The 24,889-nt window shown below is 38.3% G+C and overlaps 1 protein-coding gene across 2 annotated transcripts in view; it reads right to left on the bottom strand.

Annotated features, from left to right (window-relative positions):
* Positions 1 to 283: 283 nt before the first annotated feature.
* UBE2D2 (ubiquitin conjugating enzyme E2 D2) overlaps positions 284 to 24,889 on the bottom strand; it is a 53,530-nt gene continuing 28,924 nt past the window's right edge. Inside the window, exons 2-8 of one of the 2 annotated variants that reach the window (XM_041766690.1) lie at positions 21,251 to 21,389; positions 15,388 to 15,451; positions 8,227 to 8,258; positions 8,071 to 8,148; positions 7,881 to 7,986; positions 3,465 to 3,558; positions 284 to 1,212 (exon numbers count right to left, since the gene is read on the bottom strand). In XM_041766690.1, the coding sequence (XP_041622624.1) occupies positions 1,167 to 1,212; positions 3,465 to 3,558; positions 7,881 to 7,986; positions 8,071 to 8,148; positions 8,227 to 8,258; position 15,388 (357 nt within the window). In that variant the 5' untranslated portion in view covers positions 15,389 to 15,451; positions 21,251 to 21,389 and the 3' untranslated portion in view covers positions 284 to 1,166. The remainder of the gene's footprint in view (positions 1,213 to 3,464; positions 3,559 to 7,880; positions 7,987 to 8,070; positions 8,149 to 8,226; positions 8,259 to 15,387; positions 15,452 to 21,250; positions 21,390 to 24,889) is intronic. The other variant, XM_041766689.1, reaches the window with a different exon arrangement.

Here is a 24,889-nt window from a genome sequence, read left to right as displayed (position 1 = left end):
TTCATTAATAAAGCAGATTTCTTATTTAGTTTAACAGTCATGTTCCTGGAATACTGCACACATAAGTTTCATGGAACTGCTTTTCAGCTTATGCCCTTATCTTGTTCAGTAAAATTACTTTCAAGATATCCTTTTGACTATGTAAACTGGAATTGTTTCATGATTTTGAAATGCAACCAGGAAAAATGAAAACATTTTCACTAAAACATTAGGGGTGGGGAAAACCCACCACTCATCTCTGCTAGACAAAGTTCTAAAAATCAAAAAGCCTATTCACACGAAATTATATGTAATGACTGTAGTAATCAGTTTATTACACAGATTAATCATTCTTGAACGTACAAGCTCCAGAGGAGCAATTGGGTCTTTAAATATACACAAGTATTTCCATCAAATGAATTTTCACCCTTACATCCAGATAGACCTAAGCAGTTAAAAACATAAGAAAAATAAGAGCTATTAGCTATATATTAACTGAGAAACCACATACAAACCAAAGAATGTGGAAGAGAGAAGGGGGCTGAAGGACAAAGGTTGAAGGGTGGGTAGATGCAAAAGATGTGGGACCAAAGCCCATCACACTTTATGTACTAATAGCTCCAATCCATTTTAAATGTTGACCAGTTAAACTTAGACCTTAAAATACAGGATGTGGGTAGAGTTTAATCTGGTTGGTCATAACTTTCACCTAAGACGTAGGTTCTTCGGAATAAAATGAATACAGAAACAGCTTCATGTTCTTCACCTTGCTTTTCATAACTGTTCTGAGTTTAAAAGAATTCCACTTAAAAACAATCTCCTACAGGTCAGTGGAGCTTTTCTTCCCCATCCAAGCATACAACATACCTACCACCCCTCACCTTGCCATTATCCAAATTTAAGTCAATAAGGAAAACTTTTAGTCTCACACCTAGGTTATGCTTGGAGAACTGGCTTGTCACACACACACTTCTCTGCTAGGAGGCAATGTTGGTACAGAAGTACAGTATTTCTAGTTTGTTGTTCCCAGTATGTACAACACGCAGCACTGCTGTATCAGGTAAACATGTGCACAGGGGAAGATGAGGCGTGGGCTCATAGAAAGCAGTCAAATGGAAATCAAAAGGACTTTCTCTTTCAGAGTTCCCCTATCTTTATTTGTAGAGGTTATCCAATAATTTCTTTAATTACATCGCATACTTCTGAGTCCATTCCCGAGCTATTCTGTTGTACCTGTACACACAAAGAGAAGCTTGGCTTAACACAGGTGAGGAGTCAGTCAGACAGACAGCAACAGATTTCATTCATTATCCCATCTAGTAACTTGAGGGAAATAACTAGTACTATTCTAGCAAATCCTTTTTGTTTATTCATTCATTTACTTATTTGAGAGAGAGAGAGAACATTCTCAGGGGGAGGAGCAGAGGGAGAGGGACAAGCAGACTTTGCACTGAGGGTGGAGTCTGAAGCAGGGCTTGATCACACAACCCTGAGACCATGACCCGAGCCAAAATCAAGAGTGAGACGCTTAACTACTGGGCCACCCAGGCACTCCTCTTTCTAAATTTCTAATGACATGCTCGCTTCAGTAGCACATATTCTAAATTTCTTTTTTTTTTTTTTCATATTCTAAATTTCTAAAGAGCATTTATTCAGTGATGGTGGGAAAAGGCTGTAAAACCTGAAACAATGTCCCATAAATACTACCTAGTGGAGGATTCGGATGAAATCTTAGCATTTATTCTATATTTGATTGACCTATTTCTAAGAAAGATCTTCAGTCACTGATTCATCTCTTTGGAGTTCTTAAAACTATATAATTCTACATTATGTGGTTCTTGATTAAAATGATATAATACTTTCCTTTGTATCAATAACATTAGTCCTGGCAGAACTTAACAATTTAGTTGCTTAATGAATGGGTTTATTGTTTCAGAATAACATTCTAGTAATAAAATAAGCAGAGCAAAAGATTTTATAATTCTCTGTTTAAAAAGGGATGCAGAGGGATGCCTGGGTGGCTCAGAGGTTGAGAATCTGCCTTTGGCGTGTTCCTGGAGTTCTGGGACTGAGTCCCACATTGGGCTCCCTGCAGGGAGCCTGCTTCTCCCTCTGCTTATGTCTCTGCCTCTCTCTGTGTGTCTCTAGTGAATAAATAAAATCTTAAAAAAAAAAATAAAATAAAAATAAGGGATGGAGAAAATTTTAGTGAACGTTACCACTATAATGACTGGGAAATGCCTTTAGGGAGGCATTCATGCTCACCTAGATATTGGACAAAATGGTTCTCCCATCAAAAAATTTACTAGTGTAGGGCATCCGGCTGACTCAGTTGGCAGAGCAGGTGACTCTTGATATCAGGGTTGTGAGTTCAAGCCCCATGTTGGGTGTAGAAACTACTTACAAAAATAAGAACTTAAAAAAGTAAAAATAATAAAAAATAAAAATATACTATCTATAAGCCTCTCTAACAGCATTCAAATAATTATTAGTCGTTTATATTTTAACTTTAGAAAATTATCTACTTTCTCCCACTTATTTCCTCCTATAGTTTTACTGAATAAAACACAAAATAAAAAAATCAGAACACTTTCAGTTATTATTTTTTTTGATATCCTGACCACTCTTCAATAATTCATAGTATAGGGACACCTGAATGGCTCAGCGGTTGAGCTCTGCTTTCGGCTCGGGGTGTGATCCTGGGGTTCAGGGATCAAGTCCCACATCAGGCTCCCTGAGGGGAGGCTGCTTCTCTGTCTGCCTATCTCTCTCTGTGTCTCTCATGAATAAATAAATAAATTCTTTAAAAAAATAATTCATAGTACAACTCTAAAGTATATAGATTCTACATTAAGATTTATTTTTAAAGGAAATTTGGGGCTTTCATATCTTGTTGTATTTACTCCCTTTCTTTTTAGATTATGCCAAATGATAGAAAATCAATTCCCTTTTCTCATTAATTTACAAATACCTACCAAAGACAGATGGACTCTTGATGCAAAATGCTTTAATAATGTCAAATGCCAAGCTGAAGACAACTTAGAAAATACACTATAGAGAAGTTTTTCTCAACAGTGGGAGTCATTTGAAACAATTAGAAATAAGATCAGGGGATCTCTGGGTTGCTCAGTGGTTTAGCACCTGCCTTCGGCCCAGGGTATGATCCTGGAGTCCCGGGATCAAGTCCCGCATCGGGCTCCCTGCCCGGAGCCTGCTTCTCCCTCTGCCTGTGTCTCTGCCTCTCTCTCTCTCTCTGTGTCTCTCATGAATGAATAAACAAAATCTTAAAAAAAAAAAAAAAAAGATCAGCATCCTCAACTTATAATGATACTCAATGTAAACACTCTTCTTTCTTTCTGTCCCCAGCTGAGCGTGTTACAACTTCATTTTAAATATCTGACCCACACTCACCCCACCCCTGAGTTAAAACTTGAGACACAAAAACATCTCCGTATCACCACAGGTACCTTTCTGGCCATACTTACTTTTCTCTATCTGTTTTGTAGATCCGAGCAATCTCAGGCACTAAAGGATCATCTGGATTGGGATCACACAACAGAGAACAGATGGACAAGAGTACTGTAATGAAAAAAAAAAAAAGGTATAAATTAGTAAAGGTTATAAGCAAAGGGTTGAAAGAAACATGAGATCCCAATACATGGGAAAATTCTAAGAATTTATTCATATTGTAGTGCCTAGTAGGTTTGTGAGTGCTACCTAAATTTATAATTAGAATAAACAAAAATTCATTTAAAATTTCTCTTGAACCCCTAAGAACACTCACCCAGGCTGATGAAGTGACTTGCCCAATGTTCCCTGGTTAGTGAGTAATTAGAGTGGAATTAGAATTCAGGTCTTTTAAATCCTAGACTAACAATTCTTTTCATAGACCATAAAATTCAGTTTTTAGAAATCCACGTTTAGAGATAAATGGTTTTCAAATTCCCAAAGACAACCACACTACTGAATGCTCCTAGAAATGACAACCATGAAATCCAACAATGTTTTCTTAATGACAGGTATTACATTCAGATACAATATATTTATTTCATTTTTAGTTGAAAACAATTCAGTCTAAGAATATAAAGGCCAGTATTTGCCCTCATTTGAGGCTGGCCACACTTATTATGCAGGATACAACAAACCAAGGTCTCAAATTCTTTTCTGTGACACTTTAGAATCTCAACTAAGCCATTTCCTCAGGGACAACCTGGAACACAGCAGACAAATCTCAATAGTATAATTGCCTCTGTTCACATTTGTTATAAACTTATATATTCCTTATTGAATGCAAAGAGAAGGCCAAGGCCACTCATCATTACATTAAATCCAGGGGCCTCTGACATACTGAAATAAATTCCAATTCTTCTATTATGATGTAACAAAACTTAGCTATCTTATTTCTCTCTAATATTCTGCAGCAGGAGGCAATGAGTCTGAGCCCACTTTACCTCCAAAACATCAAATTCACCAGGAAAAGAATTTATCCATTTTCCTATCAAACCTATTCTATAGAGATCAAGGGCTTGCTTCTGTGGGTGAAGTAAAAGTTCATATGCCCTTTATCATTCAGTTTGTTAACAAAAAAGCTATTTTCCTTGCCTTAAGAGTATATGGAAAATAAAAAACACCAGGAAAGATGCTTTCTGACTCTTCATTCCTGTTGCCCACAATTCTGGCAGATGGCATTCCCAAAACATCTTCTCTTCCCATTGTCAGGTGTATCACCTGATGCCCTCTTCAAGCACAGAACATTCTAACAGCAATAAGGAAAGATTTCATGTATTTCCTGGAAATGACAACAGGAAGTTACAGATTTTTGAATGTTCATGAAATTATTGACTATAGAAAGAAACTTGTCCAGTCCATCAAATTGGCAAGAGTTCAACTGAATCTTCACCTAAAATTAGACATGCTACCAAATTAGCAAATTTGGTACAAATTTGCATTACAAATTCTCTTACTATTCTAATTATTCCAATAAGAAAACCTTAAATATTTTTTTTCTTAAAGAAGTAACTATTCTTTCTTTCCAGGAAAGAAAGGTGGGGTGGTATCTGGACCTGGTAAAAAGATTTTATTGTGCTGCTGGGGGAATTTAATTCATAAAAAACTTATTTTGGCTTATTAATGTACTATACCTTCCTTCTATACAAAGAGAATTACTCCTATTTCTATAACCTAGAGAGATTCTTCACTGAAGTGATTAAATTTTTACCCTCATATACATTTTTCATCACTATATACTCATTTTCATTAGTGTCATAACCCACTGTCACTTCTAATTCTAAAAACATGTAATCAAGTGGCTTTATGGCACACTTAATTGCTTCCTTTAAGCTTTCTGTATATTTAGATCCCTAACATAAACACTCAAAGTGGAAAGAATTTCAGGTCAAAGCTACTGCCCTCGAAAAAGGAATAATTATTATCACATATAGGATTCAGGCCTCTCAAAGAACTGCTTGCCCACACATTCAATTTACAAAAGGGAATCATTAAAACATTAAACTTAGATACACTGATATAATCAAATTCAATAAAATGGAACTGCAATTATTTTTAAGGTAGAGGGAGCATAAGTCAAACTAATAGCCCTTATGATTTAGAGTAACTAAAAAATCAACACTAGGCACAGAAAAGGGGGAAGGAAAAAAAAAGTTATGGTAACAATTTTAGCTACTAGACCTTCTCACTCCTCAACGCACATACACGCTATTCCTGTAATTTCTAATTTTCAAAAACAATACTGTCACAAATATATTTCAGCATAAAGTTTTTTTTCAGCATCTGAGGCTGTCTTTTTAGTATAAACAAATGAAACTAGGATTACTGGGTCAAAGGGAAGTAATGATTAAATCTCTTATCTTTTTTTTTTTTTAAGCATTTTATTTATTTATTCATAGAGACACAGAGAGAGAGGCAGAGACACAGGCAGAGGGAGAAGCAGGCTCCATGCAGGGAGCCCGACGTGGGACCCGATCCCGGGTCTCCGGGATCACGCCCCGGGGTTGGAGGTGGCGCTAAACCCGCTGAGCCAACAGGGCTGCCCAATCTCTTATCTTTTAATACATACTGACAGACTGGGCTATACAGATCTATACTTTATCTGTAATACGTAAGTACCCATTTCAATATACTTCACCAGCATTTGGCTTTCTTTTTATTTCTTTTTTTTTTTTTTTTAAAGATTTTACTTATTTATTCATAGAGACAGAGAGAGAGAGAAGCAGAGACACAGGCAGAGGGAGAAGCAGGCTCCAAGCAGAGAGCCTGACGTGGGACTCGATCCAGGGTCTCCAGGATCACGCCCTGGGCTGCAGGCGGCGCTAAACGGCTGCGCCACCTGGGCTGCCCTGGCTTTCTTTTTCTAAGGTTTTTGTTAAATTAAAAAGGTGAAAGAAGGGAACTTAATTTTCATTTCCTTCATTATTTTGCTCCTTTCTGTCTATTCATCTGTTGGGATCTTTTCTCTTACTGATTTTTATATATGTTCTTCCTATTTCAAACATATTAGCCCGTTATCTCATTTGCAGCCTCTTTCTTGTTCTTTATTTGTATTTGTACAGCCTTTTTTTCATTATTATATTTTTACTTGGACAGCTCTTAATCCACTTGTGATTTCATTTGGATATGATGTTGAGGGGCAGTACAATTTCAAATCAACATATTGTTTGTTGGAGTGCCTGGCTGGCTCAGTGCCTCTGCCCCCTGCTTATACGCTCTCTCCCTCTAGTAAATGAATAAAAAAATCTTAAAAAAAAAGAAAATGTTAGCTACTTAGTTCATGGATTAAAAAAAAAAAAAATCCCCAACCAACTCATGTAATTAGGCTTTATTTAGAATTACTGGAATTTCATTGCAAAATTAGTAACTAATTTTTTTTTTTAAGATTTTATGTATTTATTCATGACAGACACAGAGGGAGAGAGAGAGGCAGACACACAAGTAGAGGGAGAAGCAGGCCCCATGCAGGAGCCTGACGTGGGACTCGATCCCAGGACCCAGGATCACGCCCTAGGCCGAAGGCAGGCGGCTAAACCGCTGAGCCACCCAGGGATCCCAGTAACTAATTTTTAATACACATTTTCAAACACACACAGGACTATATACTAAAAAGATTAAGATCATCAAATAGAATTTTTATTAAACTGGTCATCTTAGAGAATGAATCTGTTTCTGATAGAAACCTCAAGACAAGAGCTGGTAAAACCTTAAAGAGTTTGAATATGAATTCACCTATACTTTGTTCTCCAAGGACCTAAACTAAAGTCTGTATTTATACCACAAGCATTCCTTCAAAAGAACTGCTATGTCCTCTTCTGGAACAGAATCTATCCTTTCCATTCCCAGATCTCAGGGTTGGAAGAGACATTAATTTCCTCTACTTTAACTTTGCTCTAGAAGAAATTCATACCAAGTGGACATTTTCCAACTCACGCTTGAACAGCATAACGGACAGAGCTGTCAAGACATCAAAGAATACCTATGCCTGAAAATCCAATTTCCTCCAATGGTCTCAAGGTGTACTAAAAAATAATGGGAACTTACTACCTCTTCTTGAAAGGAATATGAATAATCATTTCAAAAAATAAAAAATAGACAACAAAACAAAAAAACAAAAACCAGGGACACCTGGGTGGCTCAGTTGGTTGATTATCAGACTGTTGATTTTGCCTTAGGTCATGATCTCAGGGTTGTGAGATGGAGCCCTACATGTTGGGCTCCATGCTCAGTGCAGAATCTGCTTGAGATTTCCTCTCTCCCCCCTCTGCTTCTCCCCTTGCTTGCATGTGCATGCTCCCTCTCTCAAATATATACATCTTTAAAAATAAACAAGTAAAAAATATAAGACAAAAACACTGCTGCTTTATCTTAATATCAGATACCCATTCTATTACCTTTTGAAATAGTTAGTGCTGGAGACCACTGTGACCGGAGAATATCAAGACAAATGCTGCCATTACTGTTAATATTTGGATGATAAATTCTTGTTGTAAACGCAACCTATAGGGAATAGGAAAACTTTTTGTAAACTGATTTATTAATGTCATAGAAAGCACATAAAAACAAATGCCATATCCCAATTACCTTAGGTGGCTTGAAGGGGTAATCTGTTGGGAAATGAATTGTCAAGAAAAATACTCCACCCTGATAGGGACTGTCATTCTGTTGATAACAAGAAAAGTGGGATTAAAATGAGTGAATTACATAAACACTTACTCTGAAATCAATCTGAATACTTACTGGCCCCATTATTGTAGCCTGCCAATGGAACACTGAAAAAGAAGAAAAAAATAACCATGAAGCAATATTTCCATTGTATCTACAACATAATGACATATCAATCCCTAACCCCAGTTCATTTATAACTGGGTATGGCAGTATGGTAAGTCCTGGGCAGGATGAGGAATCTAAATCAAGTCTGAGACTGAAGAAAGAAAAGAAAATGACTAGTATGGTCTTGAACACTGATAAGGTACTGTGAGAAAGTATTTGGACTAAAGTATTTTGAAAATTCCTATCAGGGAGACAAAATTCTTGACAAGGGCCAAGTTTTCACTTTTAAACAGGCATTTCTTACCTCAAAAGGTAAAAAAGAACAAAAGATTCAACAAAAGATTCAACTTGTATCATTTCCCCAACACATTAACATAGAATACATTCCTTTTATAATACTGGTATAGAGCAGGGCTATAAAGTCAAAGTAGATAATATCCCAATTAGGAAAGACTTGTTTTTACAGCAAGAAAAAATTTCTGAGAGCATTCATGTATAAGTCTTTAGAATTACTAGTCCCTCACTAACAGATGAAATGATCTAGAGTTGGGCACCTGGGTGGCTCACTTGTTGAGCATCTGCCTTTGGCCCAGAGCATGATCCCGGGATCCTGGGATCCAGTCCTACATCAGGCTCCCTGCAGGGAGCCTGTTTCTCCCTCTGCCTATGTCTCTGCCCCTCTCTCTGTGTCTCTCATGAAGGAATGAAGGAATGAATGAATTAAAAAAAAAAAAGATCTAGAATCTACAACACCAACAAGGCAGAGAAAGACAAACTAAACTAAAAACACATTAAGATGGAATTTAATTAACAAAAGCATGTGAAGACCTGCCATTAAAATCTTAATGGAGGATTTCTACTACACTGGTTAAATATAATACCTACTGGAATCACTGACTTAGGTCTCCCTCTGGAACTCTTCTACACTCCTAGATGTCCTTGTGGAAGTATAAAAAAGAAGGGAAGAAGGTAGTGGGAGAATATCTAATCCTGACTCAAATTATAATGGTTTGGTTAGCAGTTGAAGAGTCATTAGATTAAAAAAAAACAAAAAATCACTACAGGTTCTAAGTAGAAAGAACTCTCCAGGGTTCCTGGGTGGCTCAGTGGTTGAGCATCTGCCTTTGGCACAGGAGGTGATCCCGGGGTCCTGAGATTGAATCCCACATCGGGCTCCCTGCAGGGAGCCTGCTTCTCCCTCTGCCTATGCCTCTGCCTCTCTCTGTGTCTCTCACAAAGAAGGAAAGAAAGAAAGAAAGAAAGAAAGAAAGAAAGAAAGAAAGAAAGAAAGAAAGAAAGAAAGAAAGAAAGGAAAGAAAGAAAGAAAGAAAGAAAGAAAGAAAGAAAGAAAGAAAGAAAGAAAGAAAGAAAGAAAGAAAGAAAGAAAGAAAGAAAGAAAGAAAGAAAGAAAGAAAGAAAGAAAAGGAAAGAAAGAAAGAAAAGGAAAGAAAGAAAGAAAGAAAGAAAGAAAGAAAGAAAGAAAGAAAAGAACGAAAGAGAAAAAAGAACATACTCTCTAGAAATAGTGGGCAAAATATTTGGCCATAAGCAAAAAATATTGTTGTATTTTATATGAACATCTATATTTCAAAAACCTTTAATTTAAGAATCAATCTTAGGAGTGCCTGGGTGGCTCAGCTGGTTAAGCTTCCACCTAAACTCAGGTCATGATCTCAGCGTCCTGGGATTGAGCCCGCAGTGGGATCCCTGCTCAGTGGAGAGTCTGTTTCTGCCTCTCTTCCTGCTTGTGCTCTCTCAACTCTCTCCTTCTTAAATAAATAAATCTTAAAAAAAAAAAAAAAAAAAAATCAATCTTAGAAGCTGTTAAAAATAAAAACTTGTCGTAATGAATGAAAAAGTACTGATAGTTCCAAAATCAGCAAAACAAACAAAAACTCCCATTACCACCCTCGTTTGACACGGAAAGCCGAATTACAGAAACTAAAAGCTACAACCTTTTTTATGAGAGTTTAAATGTAAAGTTCACAGCTCAATGATCACTCTTTAGGATACTCAAAGATAAAGCGTTCAGGCTAAAAGAGAACAAGAATATTTGTTATAGTTTGAGAATGAGTCTCAAGAGACCTACGTATGAATTCAAGTTCAGCTCTCCAGAGAGTCCAATTCACCAAGATTTCAAAACAAAAGAAAATGAAGCAGGTTATATGACCAATAAATCTTTGGCTTACATTTCCTTTCAGGATCTATATACATCTTCCTGCTTACCAGATCCTTGCAGAAAAATGGGAAAAAATTTAATGGCACATTAAAATCTGGATATTAAAAAATAAAGCACTGTATTATTAAGTTCATTATCAAATATATATTATCTTATTTTTTATTTCTTAATTTAAAAGATGATTTAAAAAATTTTTTATTTATTTATTCGAGAGAGAGAGAGAGAGAGAGAGAGAGAGAGAGGCAGAGATACAGGCAGAGGAAGAAGCAGGCTCCATGCAGCGAGCCCGACGTGGGACTCTATCCCAGGTCTCCAGGATTACACCCCGGGCTGAAGGCAGGTGCTAAACCACTGAGCCATCCAGGCTGCCCTAAAAGATTTTATTTATCTATTCATGGGAGACATGGAGAGAGAGGCAGACATAAGCAGAGGGAGAAGCAGGCTCCCTGCGGGAAGCCTGATGTGGGACACTTGATCCCAGGACCCCAGGATCACAACCCGAGCCAAAGGCAGATGCTCAACCACCGAGTCACGTTGGGCGCCCTCTTCTTCTTTTTATTAATCTCTATACTCAATGTGGGGCTTGAACTCTCAACCCCGAGATCAAGACCTGCATACTGGGGATGCCTGGGTGGCTCAGCGGTTGAGCATCTGTCTTCGGCTCAGGTTTTAAAAATACTAACTCTCCTTTATCTCCTAGCCTTCCTATTTAAGTATCTTGACTCACCTACTACTAAACTTTCAACAGTACCTACCTTCTAAGGGAATAAGGAAAATCTCCTTAGGAACAGTTAACTTCCTTACACTTGATCATCTAGATAGTCTTTGCTGATACTATACTTAAAACTTTAGGGAGTGTTTAAGAACAGTTGAGATAAATTACTGTCAAAAAGTCTTGGTCAAGGCTTCCTGATGGATAATATAAAGTATAAACCAGAGGGTAATTGGGTAGCTAAATATTATATATTTAAAATAATATAGGGGTACTTGGCTGGCTCAGTTGGTAGAGTATGCAAGTCTTTTTATTCTAAAAAACAGCAATAGGGAGATAATTCATATACTATATAAGTCACAATGAAAACGTACAATTCAGTGATGTTTAGGACAGTCAGAGTTGAGCAACCATCACCACAATTTTAGAAATTTTCTTCACCCCCCAAAGAAACCCCGTATCCATATGCAGTTACTACACATTGCACCCAAATCTCTAGTTCTATGTAACCATTATCTACCTCTGTCTCTATGGATTTATTCTGGATATTTCATATAAATGGAACCATACAATATGTGGCCTTTTATATCTGGCTTCTCTTACTTGGTATCTTTTTTTTTCTTTTTAAAAGATTTTATTTATTTATTCTTGAGAGATAGAGAAAGGCAGAGACATAGGTAGAGGGAGAAGCAGAATCCTTGCAGGGAACCCAAAGCAGGACTCCATCCCTGGACCCGGGATCATGCCCTGAGCTGAATATAGACCCTCAACCACTGAACCATCTAGGCGGCCCACTTAGCATCTTTTTAAGGCTCATCTATGCTGTAGTATACATCAGTACTCACCTCCTTTTTATTGACATATAATATTCCATTGTATGGACATACATTCAATTTATCCCTTCATTAGATGGTGGGCATTTGGATTGTTTTCACATCTTGGCTATTACAGTTGCTGTTTCTATGAACATTAATGCAGAAGTTTTTACATGGACATATTTTCATTTTTCTTGGATATATACCTACAAGTGAACTCACTGGGTCATATGATAACTCAAAGTTTAATTTTTTGAGAAACCACTAATTTTCTGAATTGGTTGTACTATTTTACATTACTGTCAGCAATATACAAGATTCCAATTTCTCCACAACTTCATCAACACTTATTTGGTTTTTTTATTCCAGCCATCCTAGAAGGCATAAAGTGGTATCTCATTATGGATATGATCTACATTTTCTTGATGACTAATGATACCAAGCATCTTCTCCATGTGTTTACTGGCCAACTGTACATCTACTTTAGCAGATCCTTTATTAAAAACAAAAATGGGTTATTTATCTTTATATTGTTGAATTATAGTTTTTAAAATGTTTTGAATAAATTTCCTTATCCAGGGGTGACCTCCACAATTTTCTCCTTTTGTTGTCTCCTCACTTTCTTGATGATCTCATTTACAGCACCTAAATCAAACTTCATTAAAATGTAAAACCTATTTTTTTTTTTTTTTGTATTGCTTATGCTTTGGGGGGAGTTTTACTTAACTCTCAAGGATAACAACTTTTCTTTTCTGAGAAAGGAATGTGATAATACCAACTATGTGAAGCAAAGGCAAATTACTTCAGTACACGGAAGAGAAATTCAAAAATGGTCTATTCCCCAGACTTCAACCACTTTTTTTTTTTAATTTTACTTCAACCACTTTTAATGAAAGATCAGCCACTCTCAACTTCGAGGAATTTAACTAAAATAAAACCACTTTTGGGATCCCTGGGTGGTGCAGTGGTTTAGCGCCTGCCTTTGGCCCAGGGCGCCATCCTGGAGACCCGGGATCGAATCCCACATCGGGCTCCCGGTGCATGAAGCCTGCTTCTCCTTCTGCCTATGTCTCTGCCTCTCTCTCTCTCTCTCTCTCTCTCTCTCTGTCTCTCTCTCTGTGACTATCATAAATAAATAAAAATTAAAAAAATAACAATTTGTTAAAATAAAACCACTTTTTCAATTAAAAGACTGCAATTATGCAGGTGTACTGTATGATACTGTAAATGACAAAACTAAAATCAGAAAACTTGAGAGTGAGGGGCACCTGGGGCTCAGTTAAGCATCTGCCTTCCATTCAGGTCATGATCTCAGGATCCTGAGATTGAGCCCCAAGTTGGGGAGGGAGGTCCTCTGCTCAGTGGGGAGTCTGCTTCTCCTTCTTCTCTGCCTCTTCTGCCTCTACCGTTCCCGCTTATGCATTCATTCTCTAATGAATAAATAACATCTTAAAAAAAAAAAAAAAAAAAAAAAAAAAAGCTTGAGCATCAGCCAACTTTGGAAACCACCACGAGTCCCTCACTAGATTCTTCTCTAAAATAGTTTACAATTTCTACTCTACTCGCCTAAAAGAACTATTGTGAGGCTTAAACGAGACAATGTGCATTTAATTGGCCTATCCTGTTTGATATCAAATACTATAGCTACTCATACTGGACAAATCTGGATAATGGCACTTTACATCACATGTACTTAGTTTTATAATTTATACCATCTATCTGTTTTATGTGTAAAGGAATCCCTGCAAAAGGACCTTGCTTTCTTTTTAAAAATATTTTTTATTTAGGGGATCAGCAGTTTGGCGCCTGCCTTGGCCCAGGGTGCGATCCTGGAGACCCGGGATCGAGTCCCAAGTCGGGCTCCCAGTGCATGGAGCCTGCTTCTCCCTCTGCCTGTGTCTCTGCCTCTCTCTCTCTCTCTCTCTCTCTCTGTGTGTGACTATCATAAAAAAAAAAAATTATTTAAATTCAATTTAGTGGGATGCCTGGGTGACTCACTGGTTGGGCGTCTGTCTTCCGCTCAGGGCATGATCCTGGAGTTCCGGGATCAAGTCACACACATCCGGCTCCCTGCATGGAGCCTGCTTCTCCCTCAGTCTATGTCTTTGCCTCTCTCTCTCATGAATAAATAAATAAATAAATTCGATTTAGTTAAATACAGTGTGTTGTTAGTCAGGGGTAGAATTTGGGGATTATTCATCAGTTGCATATAACACTCAGTGCTCATTACATCAAGTGCCCTCCTTAATGCCCATCACCCAATTACTACTCCTTCCCACCAACAACTCTGTATGTTTCCTATAGAGTTAAGAGTCTCTTATGGTTAGCCTCCCTGTTTTAATCTTATTTTTCCTTCTTTTTCCCCTTGCTTTATTCTTAAGTTTGGCAAACCAAAACCAACATTCTTAAGCACAATCAGGAGAAAATGTTAAACACAAGTATAACCTCTTATTTATTGTCTTAACGTATATACTTTTCTTACAAAATTGTTTCCAAGTATGTTTTTTTCCTATTTGCTAAATATTACACATTTTTGTGTGAATTAGTTTTGTGTCATAAAGCACAGTCTAGCTCAAAAAATCCTTCTTTTATTTATTTATTTTTTAAAAAGATTTTATTTATTTATTCATGAGACATACACAGAGAGAGAGAGAGAGAGAGAGAGAGAGAGAGACAGAGACACAGGCAGAGGGAGAAGCAGGCTCCATGCAGGGAGCCTGATGTGGGACTCGATCCCAGGTCTCCAGGATCAGGCCCTAGGCTGATGGCGGCGCTAAACCGCTGAGCCACCCAGGCTGCCCCAAAAATCCTTCTTTTAAAAGAGGCTAGAAGATGGTATAAGGAGGAAAAACTGTTGAGACAAAGTGAAACAAAAACACATTATTATCCAACATGTGTGATAAGGCCTAGCAAATTATTTTATAGAGGATTAAGCAGATAAATTGGACATTAGAAATAAATTTACCTAAAAAAAAAAAAAGAGAAGAAATAAACTACCTGTCTTCACAAACATGAACCAGTGGAAGGACACACACACACAAAAATCTCTCCCTATTATCCCCTATCATACTGAGTATTATTTTACTTAAAAGACCGTAGCTACTTGTAAGTAAAACCTCAAATATTTTATCCCAGTAAAATACCCAGAAGGGTTGAAGGATACTTAGGAAGGGGCTGGAAAAACTACACAGACAATATCTGGTAGAAAAGGTTCAAAAGGTTCTAAATGAATACTATAAATGGGATACATACAGAACTGTATCTTTTATGGAAAAGTAAGGGTAAACACTGCATTTTCCCTACAGCATAATTGTCTTTTCATGCAAAAAATAATCTTAAGAGAGAAATGTTCATCAGTCCTAGAGTTTCCCAGATGCAGATGGTTATGCAGTTTTACTCCATCATTCCTTTTAAATACTTACTATCATCTCCAACAGGACCTGCTGAACACTGAGCTGGGGGGTCCCGTGCCAGGTCATTCAATTCCTTAAGAAAACAGAAAGAAAGGAAATATATTCAACATAAATGTAACTTTTACCAATTAATAAAATTTTCACTCATACCAATATTGTCTAACCCATTAGTAAAGCTTTTTTTTTTTTTTTATTAGTAAAGCTTTTTAAGGAACACTGTTTCAAAGTCAGAGAGGGAGAGATTTCTTCAAGTAAAACTTAAAAAAAAAAGGGGGGGGGGAAGAAAAATTTAATTAAAAAAAAAAAATGTATTCCTGAACTGAAACCAAGAATCAGATGCTTAAATGACTGAGCCACCCAGGTGACCCAGTATTTTGGATTCTTTAATGCAAATGTATGTTTAAAAAGTGGATCATTTTTGCTTTGTTTAGAGCTTAGTAGATAACTATAAGGAAAGTAAACATGTATTATATACTAAAGAGCTACAAAAATGGTTTTAAAGTAAAAAATTTATTAGTTTTCATATTAGTTTTCAAAAAAGTTGACTTTCAGAGGATCCCTGGGTGGTTCAGAGGTTTAGCGCCTGCCTTCGGCCCAGGGCGCGATCCTGGAGTCCTGGGATCGAGTCCCATGTCGGGCTCCCTGCATGGAGCCTGCTTCTCCCTCCTCCTGTGTCTCTGCCTGCCTCTCTCTCTCTCTCTCTCTCTCTCTCCCCCTATGTCTATCATAAATCAATCAATCAATCAATCAATCAATCAATCTTTAAAAAAAGAAGTTGACCTTCAAGGCCAATTTTTATTTTTTTAATTTTTAAAAAAGATTTTATTTATTCATGTCACACACACACGCACACACAGAGGCAGAGACACAGGCAGAAGGAGAAGCAGGCTCCACACAGGGAACCTGACATGGGACTCGATCCCGAGTCTCCAGGGTCACACCCCGGGCTGAAGGCAGCGCTAAACCACTCAGCCACCGGGGCTGCCCAAAGGCCAATTTTTATACCATTAAACTATTAGGTTAGTTGTGGAAGTCATCAATATTTCAAATATATGAGACCATCTGACAATATTTTGATATGTTTTCAGGTGATATAGACTATCAGGGTTCCAAAGGTAGTTGAAAAAAATTAAAAAAGGATAGATTGAAAAGGCTGGGGGGATCCCTGGGTGGCTCAGTGGCTTAGCGCCTGCCTTTGGCCTGGGGCGTGATCCTGGAGTCCCGCGTTGGGGTCCTTGCATGGAGCCTGCTTCTCCCTCTGCCTGTGTCTCTGCCTCTCTCTCTCATAAATAAATAAAATCTTAAAAATAAAAAAAGAAAGAAAGAAAAGGAAAGAATCCTACCAAAATTAAAAAAAAAAAAAAAAAAAAAGAAGGCTGGATATATTAAAAAGGTTGAAGTAGGGACACCTGGGTGGTTCAGTAGTTAAGCATCTGCCTTCGGCTCAGGCATGATCCTAGAGTTCCAGGATCGAATCCTACATCGGGCTCCCTGCATGGAGCCTGTGTCTCTTCCCTCTGCCTATGTCTCTGCCTCTCTGTGTCTCTCATGAATAAATAAAATCTTAAAAATAAAAAATAAAAAGGCTGAGGTAATAAAGTCCACCATAAAATTTTGTAATCAGAGACAGATCTACCTGTAGTTATGCTCTACAACCAGATGCCAGCTTCTTAGTCACTTTAACATTAAGAGCCCACAAACTTGAGATTTGTTATTGGGTGGGAATTCCTGAAGAAACCACAAGGCAGCAAATCATAACCTATTCCTTTTCCTCTTGGCTTGGTATTGGAGATTTAAAACAAGGGTAGTTTTAGGGGGATCCCTGGGTGGTTCAGCGGTTTAGTGCCTGCCTTCCACCCAGGGTGTGATCCTGGAGACCCGGGATCAAGTCCCATATCGGATTCCCTACATGGAGCCTGCTTCTCCCTCTGCTTGTGTCTCTGCCTCTCTCTCTCTCTCTCTCTCTCTCATGAATAAATAAAATATTTTGGGGAAAAAAGGGCAGTTTCAGATTATGTTTTTAATTAAAAAAGTTTTTTTTTAAGTAATCTCCACATCCAATGTGGGGCTCAATCTCACGAGCCTGAGATCAAGAGTAGTGTACTCTACAAACTAGCCAGCCAGGTACCTCAGATTATATCTTTAAATAGCAGTAAAATCTGGTATTTTAAAAGTACAATAAAAAGTATTCACAGCCCATGGGGTGCCTAGGTGGCTCAGTCAGTTAAGCATCTGACCCTCAATTTTGGCTCAGGTCATGATCTCAGAGCTGTAAAATCGAGCCCCTGCATTAGGCTCTGTGCTGGGCACGGAGCCTGCTTAAGATTCTCCCTCTGCAAAAAAAAAAAAAGATTCTCCCTCTGCTTCTCCCTGCCCCCTCTATCCCTTTAAAAATAACAACAAAACACTATTCAAAGCCCAGAAATAAACTCATGCTTATATGGTTAATTAATCTACAACAAAGAAGGCAAGGATATACAATGAAGAAAAGACAGTCTCCTCAATAAATGGAAAACTTGGCAGCTACATGCAAAAGAATTAAACTGGATCCCTTTCTTACACCATACACAAAAAGAAACTCAAAATGGATTAGAGACTTAAAAATATAAGATCTGAAACCATAAAACTCCTAAAAGAAAACAGAGGCAGTATATTCCTGGACATCTGTCATAGCAATGTTTTTTGGGATCTGTATCCTCAGGCAAGGACAACAAAAGCAAAAATAAACAACTGGGACTATATCAACTAAAAAGTGAAGGAAACCATCAACAACAAAAAGGGCAACCTACTGAATAGAAGAAGATATCTGCAAATGACTGATCTGATATGGAGTTAATATCCAAAATATATAAAGAATTCATACAACTCAACACCAATCCCCTCACAGTGTGATTAAAAAATGGGCAGAGGACCTGAACAGATATTTTCCCAACAAAGATATATAAATGGCCAATAGGCACATAAGATGCTCAACATCACTTATGATGGAAAAGCAAATCAAAACCACAATGAGCTATCACCTCGCATCTGTCAGAATGGCTACTTTCAAAAATACAAGACATATAAGTGCTAGTGAGGATGCAGAGAAAAGGGAATCCTTGTGCACTGCTGGTAGGAATATAAATTGATGCAGCCACTAAGAAAAATAGTTTAGAGGTTCTTGAAAAATAGAAATATCATATGATCTGATAAATTTGGATTAAAATAAAACAGCTATTAAAAGTTGTAACCACCTAGAGGGTAATCAAATAGTGATAACCCAGTTAGACTGAATAAATATAGAAGTTACACAATTTGATATTTTTGTATTAGGATGAAACTGAAATTCAATCTTAAATTTTTTTTTTAAAGATTTTATTCATTTATTCATGACAAAGAGAGAGAGAGAGAGAGAGGCAGAGACACAGGCAGAGGGAGAAGCAGGCTCCATGCAGGGAGCCTGATGTGGGACTTGATCCCGGGTCTCCAGGATCACACCCCAGGCTGAAGGGGGTACTAAATCGCTGGGCCACCAGGGCTGCCCTTCAATCTTCAATTTTAATAAAGGCACTGATCTAGACAGATCACTTACTTTTGGCAGAAGGAATAACCTATCAAGTAGTTTTTTTTTTTTTTTTTTTTAAGATTTTTATTTTTACTTGAGAAAGAGTGAACACATGCACAGGCAGGGACAGAGGTGGGGGGCAAAGGGAGAAGGAGAAGCAGGCTCCCCCCTGAGCAGGGAAGAACCTGACACGGGGCTCAATCCCAGGACACCGGGATCATGACCTGAGCCAAAGGTAGACATTTAACAACTGAGCCACCCAGGTACCGTGTATCAGGCAGTTTTTTGCTTAACATTTGGGTTTCTATCTTTAATTTCTTTGACTTTTTATTCTTTTTTTTTTTTAATTTTTTAAATTTTTATTTATGATAGTCAGAGAGAGAGAGAGAGAGAGAGAGAGAGAGAGAGAGAGAAGCAGAGACACAGGCAGAGGGAGAAGCAGGCTCCATGCACCGGGAGCCCGATGTGGGATTCAACCGGGTCTCCAGGATCGCGCCCTGGGCCAAAGGCAGGTGCCAAACCGCTGCGCCACCCAGGGATCCCTTAAAAGAAACAATATACAAATTCATCTTATATATAATACAGCAAAATTATACATTACTGGGAATGAGACTAGGGATAAGACAAAACCAAAAATCAAGGAATTTGTTTACTGAAAACCTTCTTTTCTGCAGAAAGAGCAATAGAAAAATGAAGCATGTTTAGAAATTTAGGAAAAAGTGGGAGGAGGAAACTTTGACAGTTCAGGTAGAAAATACACAATTTTTTTCTTTTTTTAAATTTTTAAGTAGGCTCCATGCCCAACTGGAGGCCTGAACTCATGATCTTGAGATTAAGAGTCGCTTGCTCCAGTGACTGCGCCAGCCACACACCCCAATAATACTTCATTTCCAAAAAGATTTTATATTCTAACTTTCCTTGAAATCTAAAAAATAGTAAAGAATTTCTTTATTTTAGAGAAGTGGGAAGAGGCAGGGGGAGAGGAAGATAGAGTCAATCTAAGCAGACTCCACATAGAGCACAGAGCCCAAGCTGGGGCTCGACCCCATGACCTAAGCAGAAACCAACAGTCAGTTAACTGACTGCCACCCAGGTGCCCCCTGAAATCTAAAAAATATTAAAATGAAGGTCTTATTATAGGAGCAAACTACAGATTTTACTGCAGTACTCAATTTAAAAAATTATTTGATGCTATATACTCCCCTTATTTCTAGTTATATAGCAGAACTAATATTTTTAAAGATCAAAGGTTATAAATAATTTTGATTCTCTGTTACTTTCCTATTTTTCATCTTAGTTCAAACAGCCCCATAACCTAATACTAGTTAATTTAATTATTTTAAGGTTTAATTCTCTGATTTAAGATTTAACCGTGCAGCCCAGGTGGCTCGGTGGTTTGGCGCCACCTTCAGCCTAGTGGTGATCCTGGAGACCCAGGATCAAGTCCCAAGTCAGGCTCCCTGCATGGAGCCTGCTTCTCCCTCTGCCTGTATCTCTGCCTCTCTCTGTGTCTCTCATGAATAAATAAATAAAATCTTTAAAAAAAAAAAAAAAGATTTAACCTATTTCTTTGACAGAGCACAAGCAGAGGGAGCTGCAGAGGGAGAGGGAGAAGCAAACTCCCCGCTGAGCAGGGAGCTGGATGCTGGTCTCGATTCCAGGACCTTGGGATTATGACCTGAGCCGAAGGTAGATGCTTTACCAACAAAGCCACCCAAGTACCCCTGTATGCATTTTTAAAAAGACTTTTGTTATTTATTTATCTGAGAGACAGAGAAGAGAACGCATGCACACATGACCAGGAGAAGAAGGCAGAGGGAGAGAGAGAAGTAGATTCCCGGATGAGCTGGGGATCTTGACATAAGACCCAATCCCAGGACCAAGAAATCATGATCTGAGCGGAAGGCAGACGCTTAACCATCTGAGCCATAAATCTTCTTTTATCCTAATTATCACCAGCAAAGATCTTTGATTTGTATAGCAGTATATTTAGAATTCTTAAAACTTGACTTTGGAGCCATTTTTCTAAGAAATTAACTGTAACCTTTCATTTTCCCATCTTGTTCCTTTCACCTTATGCCACAGAGTAAAGACCAAAATGGTGAAACAAATCTCTGTTCCATGCCATCTGTATTTTGCTTCATAAAAGTGTTAAGATTTGGGAAAAGGTTGTTTAAAAATAACTAACAGAAATATTAACTTTAACCAACTAAGTCTAACTTGATTACTTGCAAGTGAAAAGAAAATCTACATCTCCCTTCCAAGACTCCATCCCCTCAAAGAGTTAAGAAGGTTCCTTTTTGCTCTAGTACTGTAATGCAGAAATACCTGAGGCTTTCAGAGGTTTTACTGTTCTGTTTTATTTAATAGTGATTCATTTTAAATCCTCTGGAAAATAGATATTCTTCAGGAATAATGTAAGGCACTGTTGTTATCCCTGCATGTCTCTTCATTGGAAATCATATTCCTAAAACAAAAAAAAGATAGTAGTAGGAAATGTAGTTAAAAATCCATAGAAGGGAGCAGCCCCGGTGGTGCAGCGGTTTGGCGCTGCCTGCAACCCAGGGTGTGATCCTGGAGACTAAGGATCGAGTCCCACGTCGGGCTCCCTGCACGGAGCCTGCTTCTTCTTCCTCTGCCTGTCTCTCTCTCTGAATGAATAAATAAATCTTAAAAAAAAAAAAAAATCCATAGAAGGGCATCTGGGTGGCTCACTTGGTTAAGCATCTTTGGCTCAGGTAGGCTCCTGGCTCAGGGGGGAATCTGCTTCTCCCTCCTCTCTGCCTCCCCCTGCTGCTCATGCTGTCTCAAACGAATAAATAAAATATATATTTTTTTGGGCAGCCCCGGTGGCACAGCGGTTTGGAGCCGCCTGCAGCCTGGGCTGTGACCCTGGAGACCTGGGATCAAGTCCCACGCCAGGCTCCCTGCATGGAGCCCGCTTCTCCCTCTGCCTGTGTCTCTGCCTCTCTCTCTCTGTGTCTATGAATAAATAAATAAAATCTTTAAAAATATATATAGATTTTTAAAGGATAAGAGAAGGTTTAAGCACAGATTATGATTCAAAAAATTGTAATTTCAAAGTCAGAAGAGATCACCCAGACCAATTCCCAATTTTATAAGAAAACAAGACAGAGAGTATCTAACCCAAGAAAAATATATTAGTAATTAGGAGAGTAGGGAAGTGATGTTCTAGAATACCATGCTTCTTTAGTCTGGATCTAAAATATTTGAAATGTGTAAGTTAAAATGTCTGAGAATTTCTGTGTTGCCCAGGAAATTAACCTGAAGCTCCTTTAAGATGATTGCAATGCAAAGAAAGAACACCTAGACCAGTTCTCAAAAATGAGGTCTTGGCACAGCAGGAGCATCACAAGAAACTTGGCTACCCAACCAGACCTACTGAATCAGAAATTCTGGAATATATTCTATAATGTGTGTTTTAACAAGCCCCCCCTCTCCGCCACAAAATTATGATGCACACTAAATCTTGATTACCTTTATGTTTGATGAATTAAGCAAAGAGACAAAAGAGCAATGCTAGAAAACTCAGTAACAACAAGACGGGAAGGAGAGGTAACGTGCAAAATGATAGCACAAAATGAAGAATCAAGAAAGGGATTTGAGACTTAGAAAGACAAGGTGTGTTCCATTTTTAAAACACATTGAAGGGAAGCCGTCATCACTATAGTACTGCATTCTCCCTACCCAACTCTTGTCTTACCAGCAGAGTTCCAACAGAAATGTTAATTTAATTTTTAGTACCTACTTTTACGTCCAGCATAATGGTTGAAGCTAATTTTTTTTTAAATTATTTATTTATTTATTTGACAGAGAGAGAAAGAACACAAGCAGGGGAAGTGGCAGGCAGAGGGAAAGGGAGAAAGAAGCAGGCTCCGGCTGCCGGAGGAGCAGCAAGTTTGATATGGGACTCGATCCCAGGATCCTGGGATCATGACCTGAGCCAAAGGCAGACACTTAACTGAATAAGCCACCCAGGCGCCCAGTTGAAACTAATATTTCAAAATAATTAGAAACAATTAACATGCATGTGTTCTTGTTCTCTCTCAAATCTTAAAAAAAAAAAAAAGTCACGTGTACAGATTAAGCTAGCCAATCACCTTTAAAGTTTTTTAAATTACACAGTTTTAAAGCTTTGAAGATACTATTGAGGCACCTGGGTGGCTCAGTCTGTTAAGCACACTTTTTTTTTTTAAATTTGTTTATTGGATAGACACTGAGCATGCTTGAGTTGGAGGAGGGGCAGAGGAAGAGAGAAGAGAGAGGAAGCAGACTCCCTGCTGGGCAGGAAGCCAGACATGGGGCTCCATCCCAGGGCCCCAGGATCATGACCTGAGGTGAAGGTAGACACTCAACTGACCGAGCCACCCAGGCACCCCAAGCACAAAACTCTTGATTTCAGTTCAGGGTCATGGATGGAGCCCTGCACACTCTCTATTAAATAAATAAATCTGGGCAGCCCTGGTGGCTCAGCAGTTTAGCGCTGCCTACAGCCTAGGGCGTGATCCTGGAGACCCAGGATCAAGTCCCACGTCGGGCTCCCTGTATAGATGGAGCCTGTTTCTCCCTCTGCCTGTCTCTGCCTGTCTCTGTGTGTGTGTGTCTCATGAATAAATAAATAAATAAAATCTAAAATAAATCAATAAATAAATCAATAAATCAATAAATCTTTAAAAATTGGGAGATATCAACTCATAGTTAGATGAGTTTAAAAGAGAAATATGTAATTTCTGACAGTATCAAATTATAAAATCTCAAATTATCTGATCTGATAGACTTAATTCCCTTGGCACTGTAAAATGTTACTGATGCTGCCTTCTACTATTAAGACCATTTTTTAAAAGATTTTATTTATTTATTCATGAGATACACAGATAGAGAGGCAGACACAGGCAGAGAGAGAGAAGCAGGTTCCCCACGGAGAGCCTGATGTGGGACTTGAGCCCAGGACTCCAGGATCATGCCCTGAGCCGAAGGCAGATGCTCAACTACTGAGCCCTCATGTTCAATTTTTCATCTGTAACTATCAAAAGTTAACTTCCATATACCCTCACCTTTACTCCATTTATTTATTTATTTATTTATTTATTTATTTATTTATTTATTTATTTTTACTCCTTTTTTTTAAAATAAAGATTTTATTTATTCATGAGAGACAGAGAGAGAGAGAGGCGAAGACACAGGCAGAGGGAGAAGCAGGCTCCCTGTGGGGAGCCCGATGTGGGACTCGATCCCGGATCCCGGGATCACGTCCCAAGCCAAAGACAGATGCTCAACCGCTGAGCCACCCAGGGGTCCCCACTTTAATCCTTAATTATAAATTCTTTGAGTGAGAGACAAGATATATTCTTTACTCCATTTCCCAGAGACTGGAATATAAGAGGCACTCAAATGCCTGAATGAATGCATGAATGCCTAACACAGTACAAGCAGAATCACCTGTAAATGGGAAGATAAACAAAAGCACATAAACTTCCTAGAGGAAGTCTATTTGGCTTAGTCACTGATAATGTCAGGAGATAGTCCACAGTGATACATATAAAATACATTAATTTAATTACTGAACTTGAATAGAAGAGGTTTGGGTGTTTTTTACAAGAATTTATTTATTTGAGAGAGAGGAAGAGCACACACGTGTGCACATGAAGGGAAAGAGAGGGAGAGAGAGAAGTAGACTCCCCGCTGAGCAGGGAGTCAGGCACCAGGCTCTTTCCTAGGACCCTGAGATTGTGACCTGAGCTGACAATTAACCAACTGAGCCAACCAGGCATCCCTAGAACAGGGATTTTTGGGTGAGACTGGATGATACCAAAGAACAAGCAGTTTCTTTGAGCTCTTCAGCAGCAACTACTTAGAAATATTCTGTTATAATTGAATATTCTTTGTTCATTACTGAAGATCAAGAACTTTTCCTAGACTTTATTTTACCTCTATAAACTACCATTT

The sequence above is a fragment of the Vulpes lagopus genome, chromosome 8 (assembly GCF_018345385.1).
Source record: "Vulpes lagopus strain Blue_001 chromosome 8, ASM1834538v1, whole genome shotgun sequence".
Classification (NCBI taxonomy): Eukaryota; Metazoa; Chordata; class Mammalia; order Carnivora; family Canidae; genus Vulpes; species Vulpes lagopus.
This window is presented reverse-complemented; position numbering and strand designations above follow the sequence as displayed.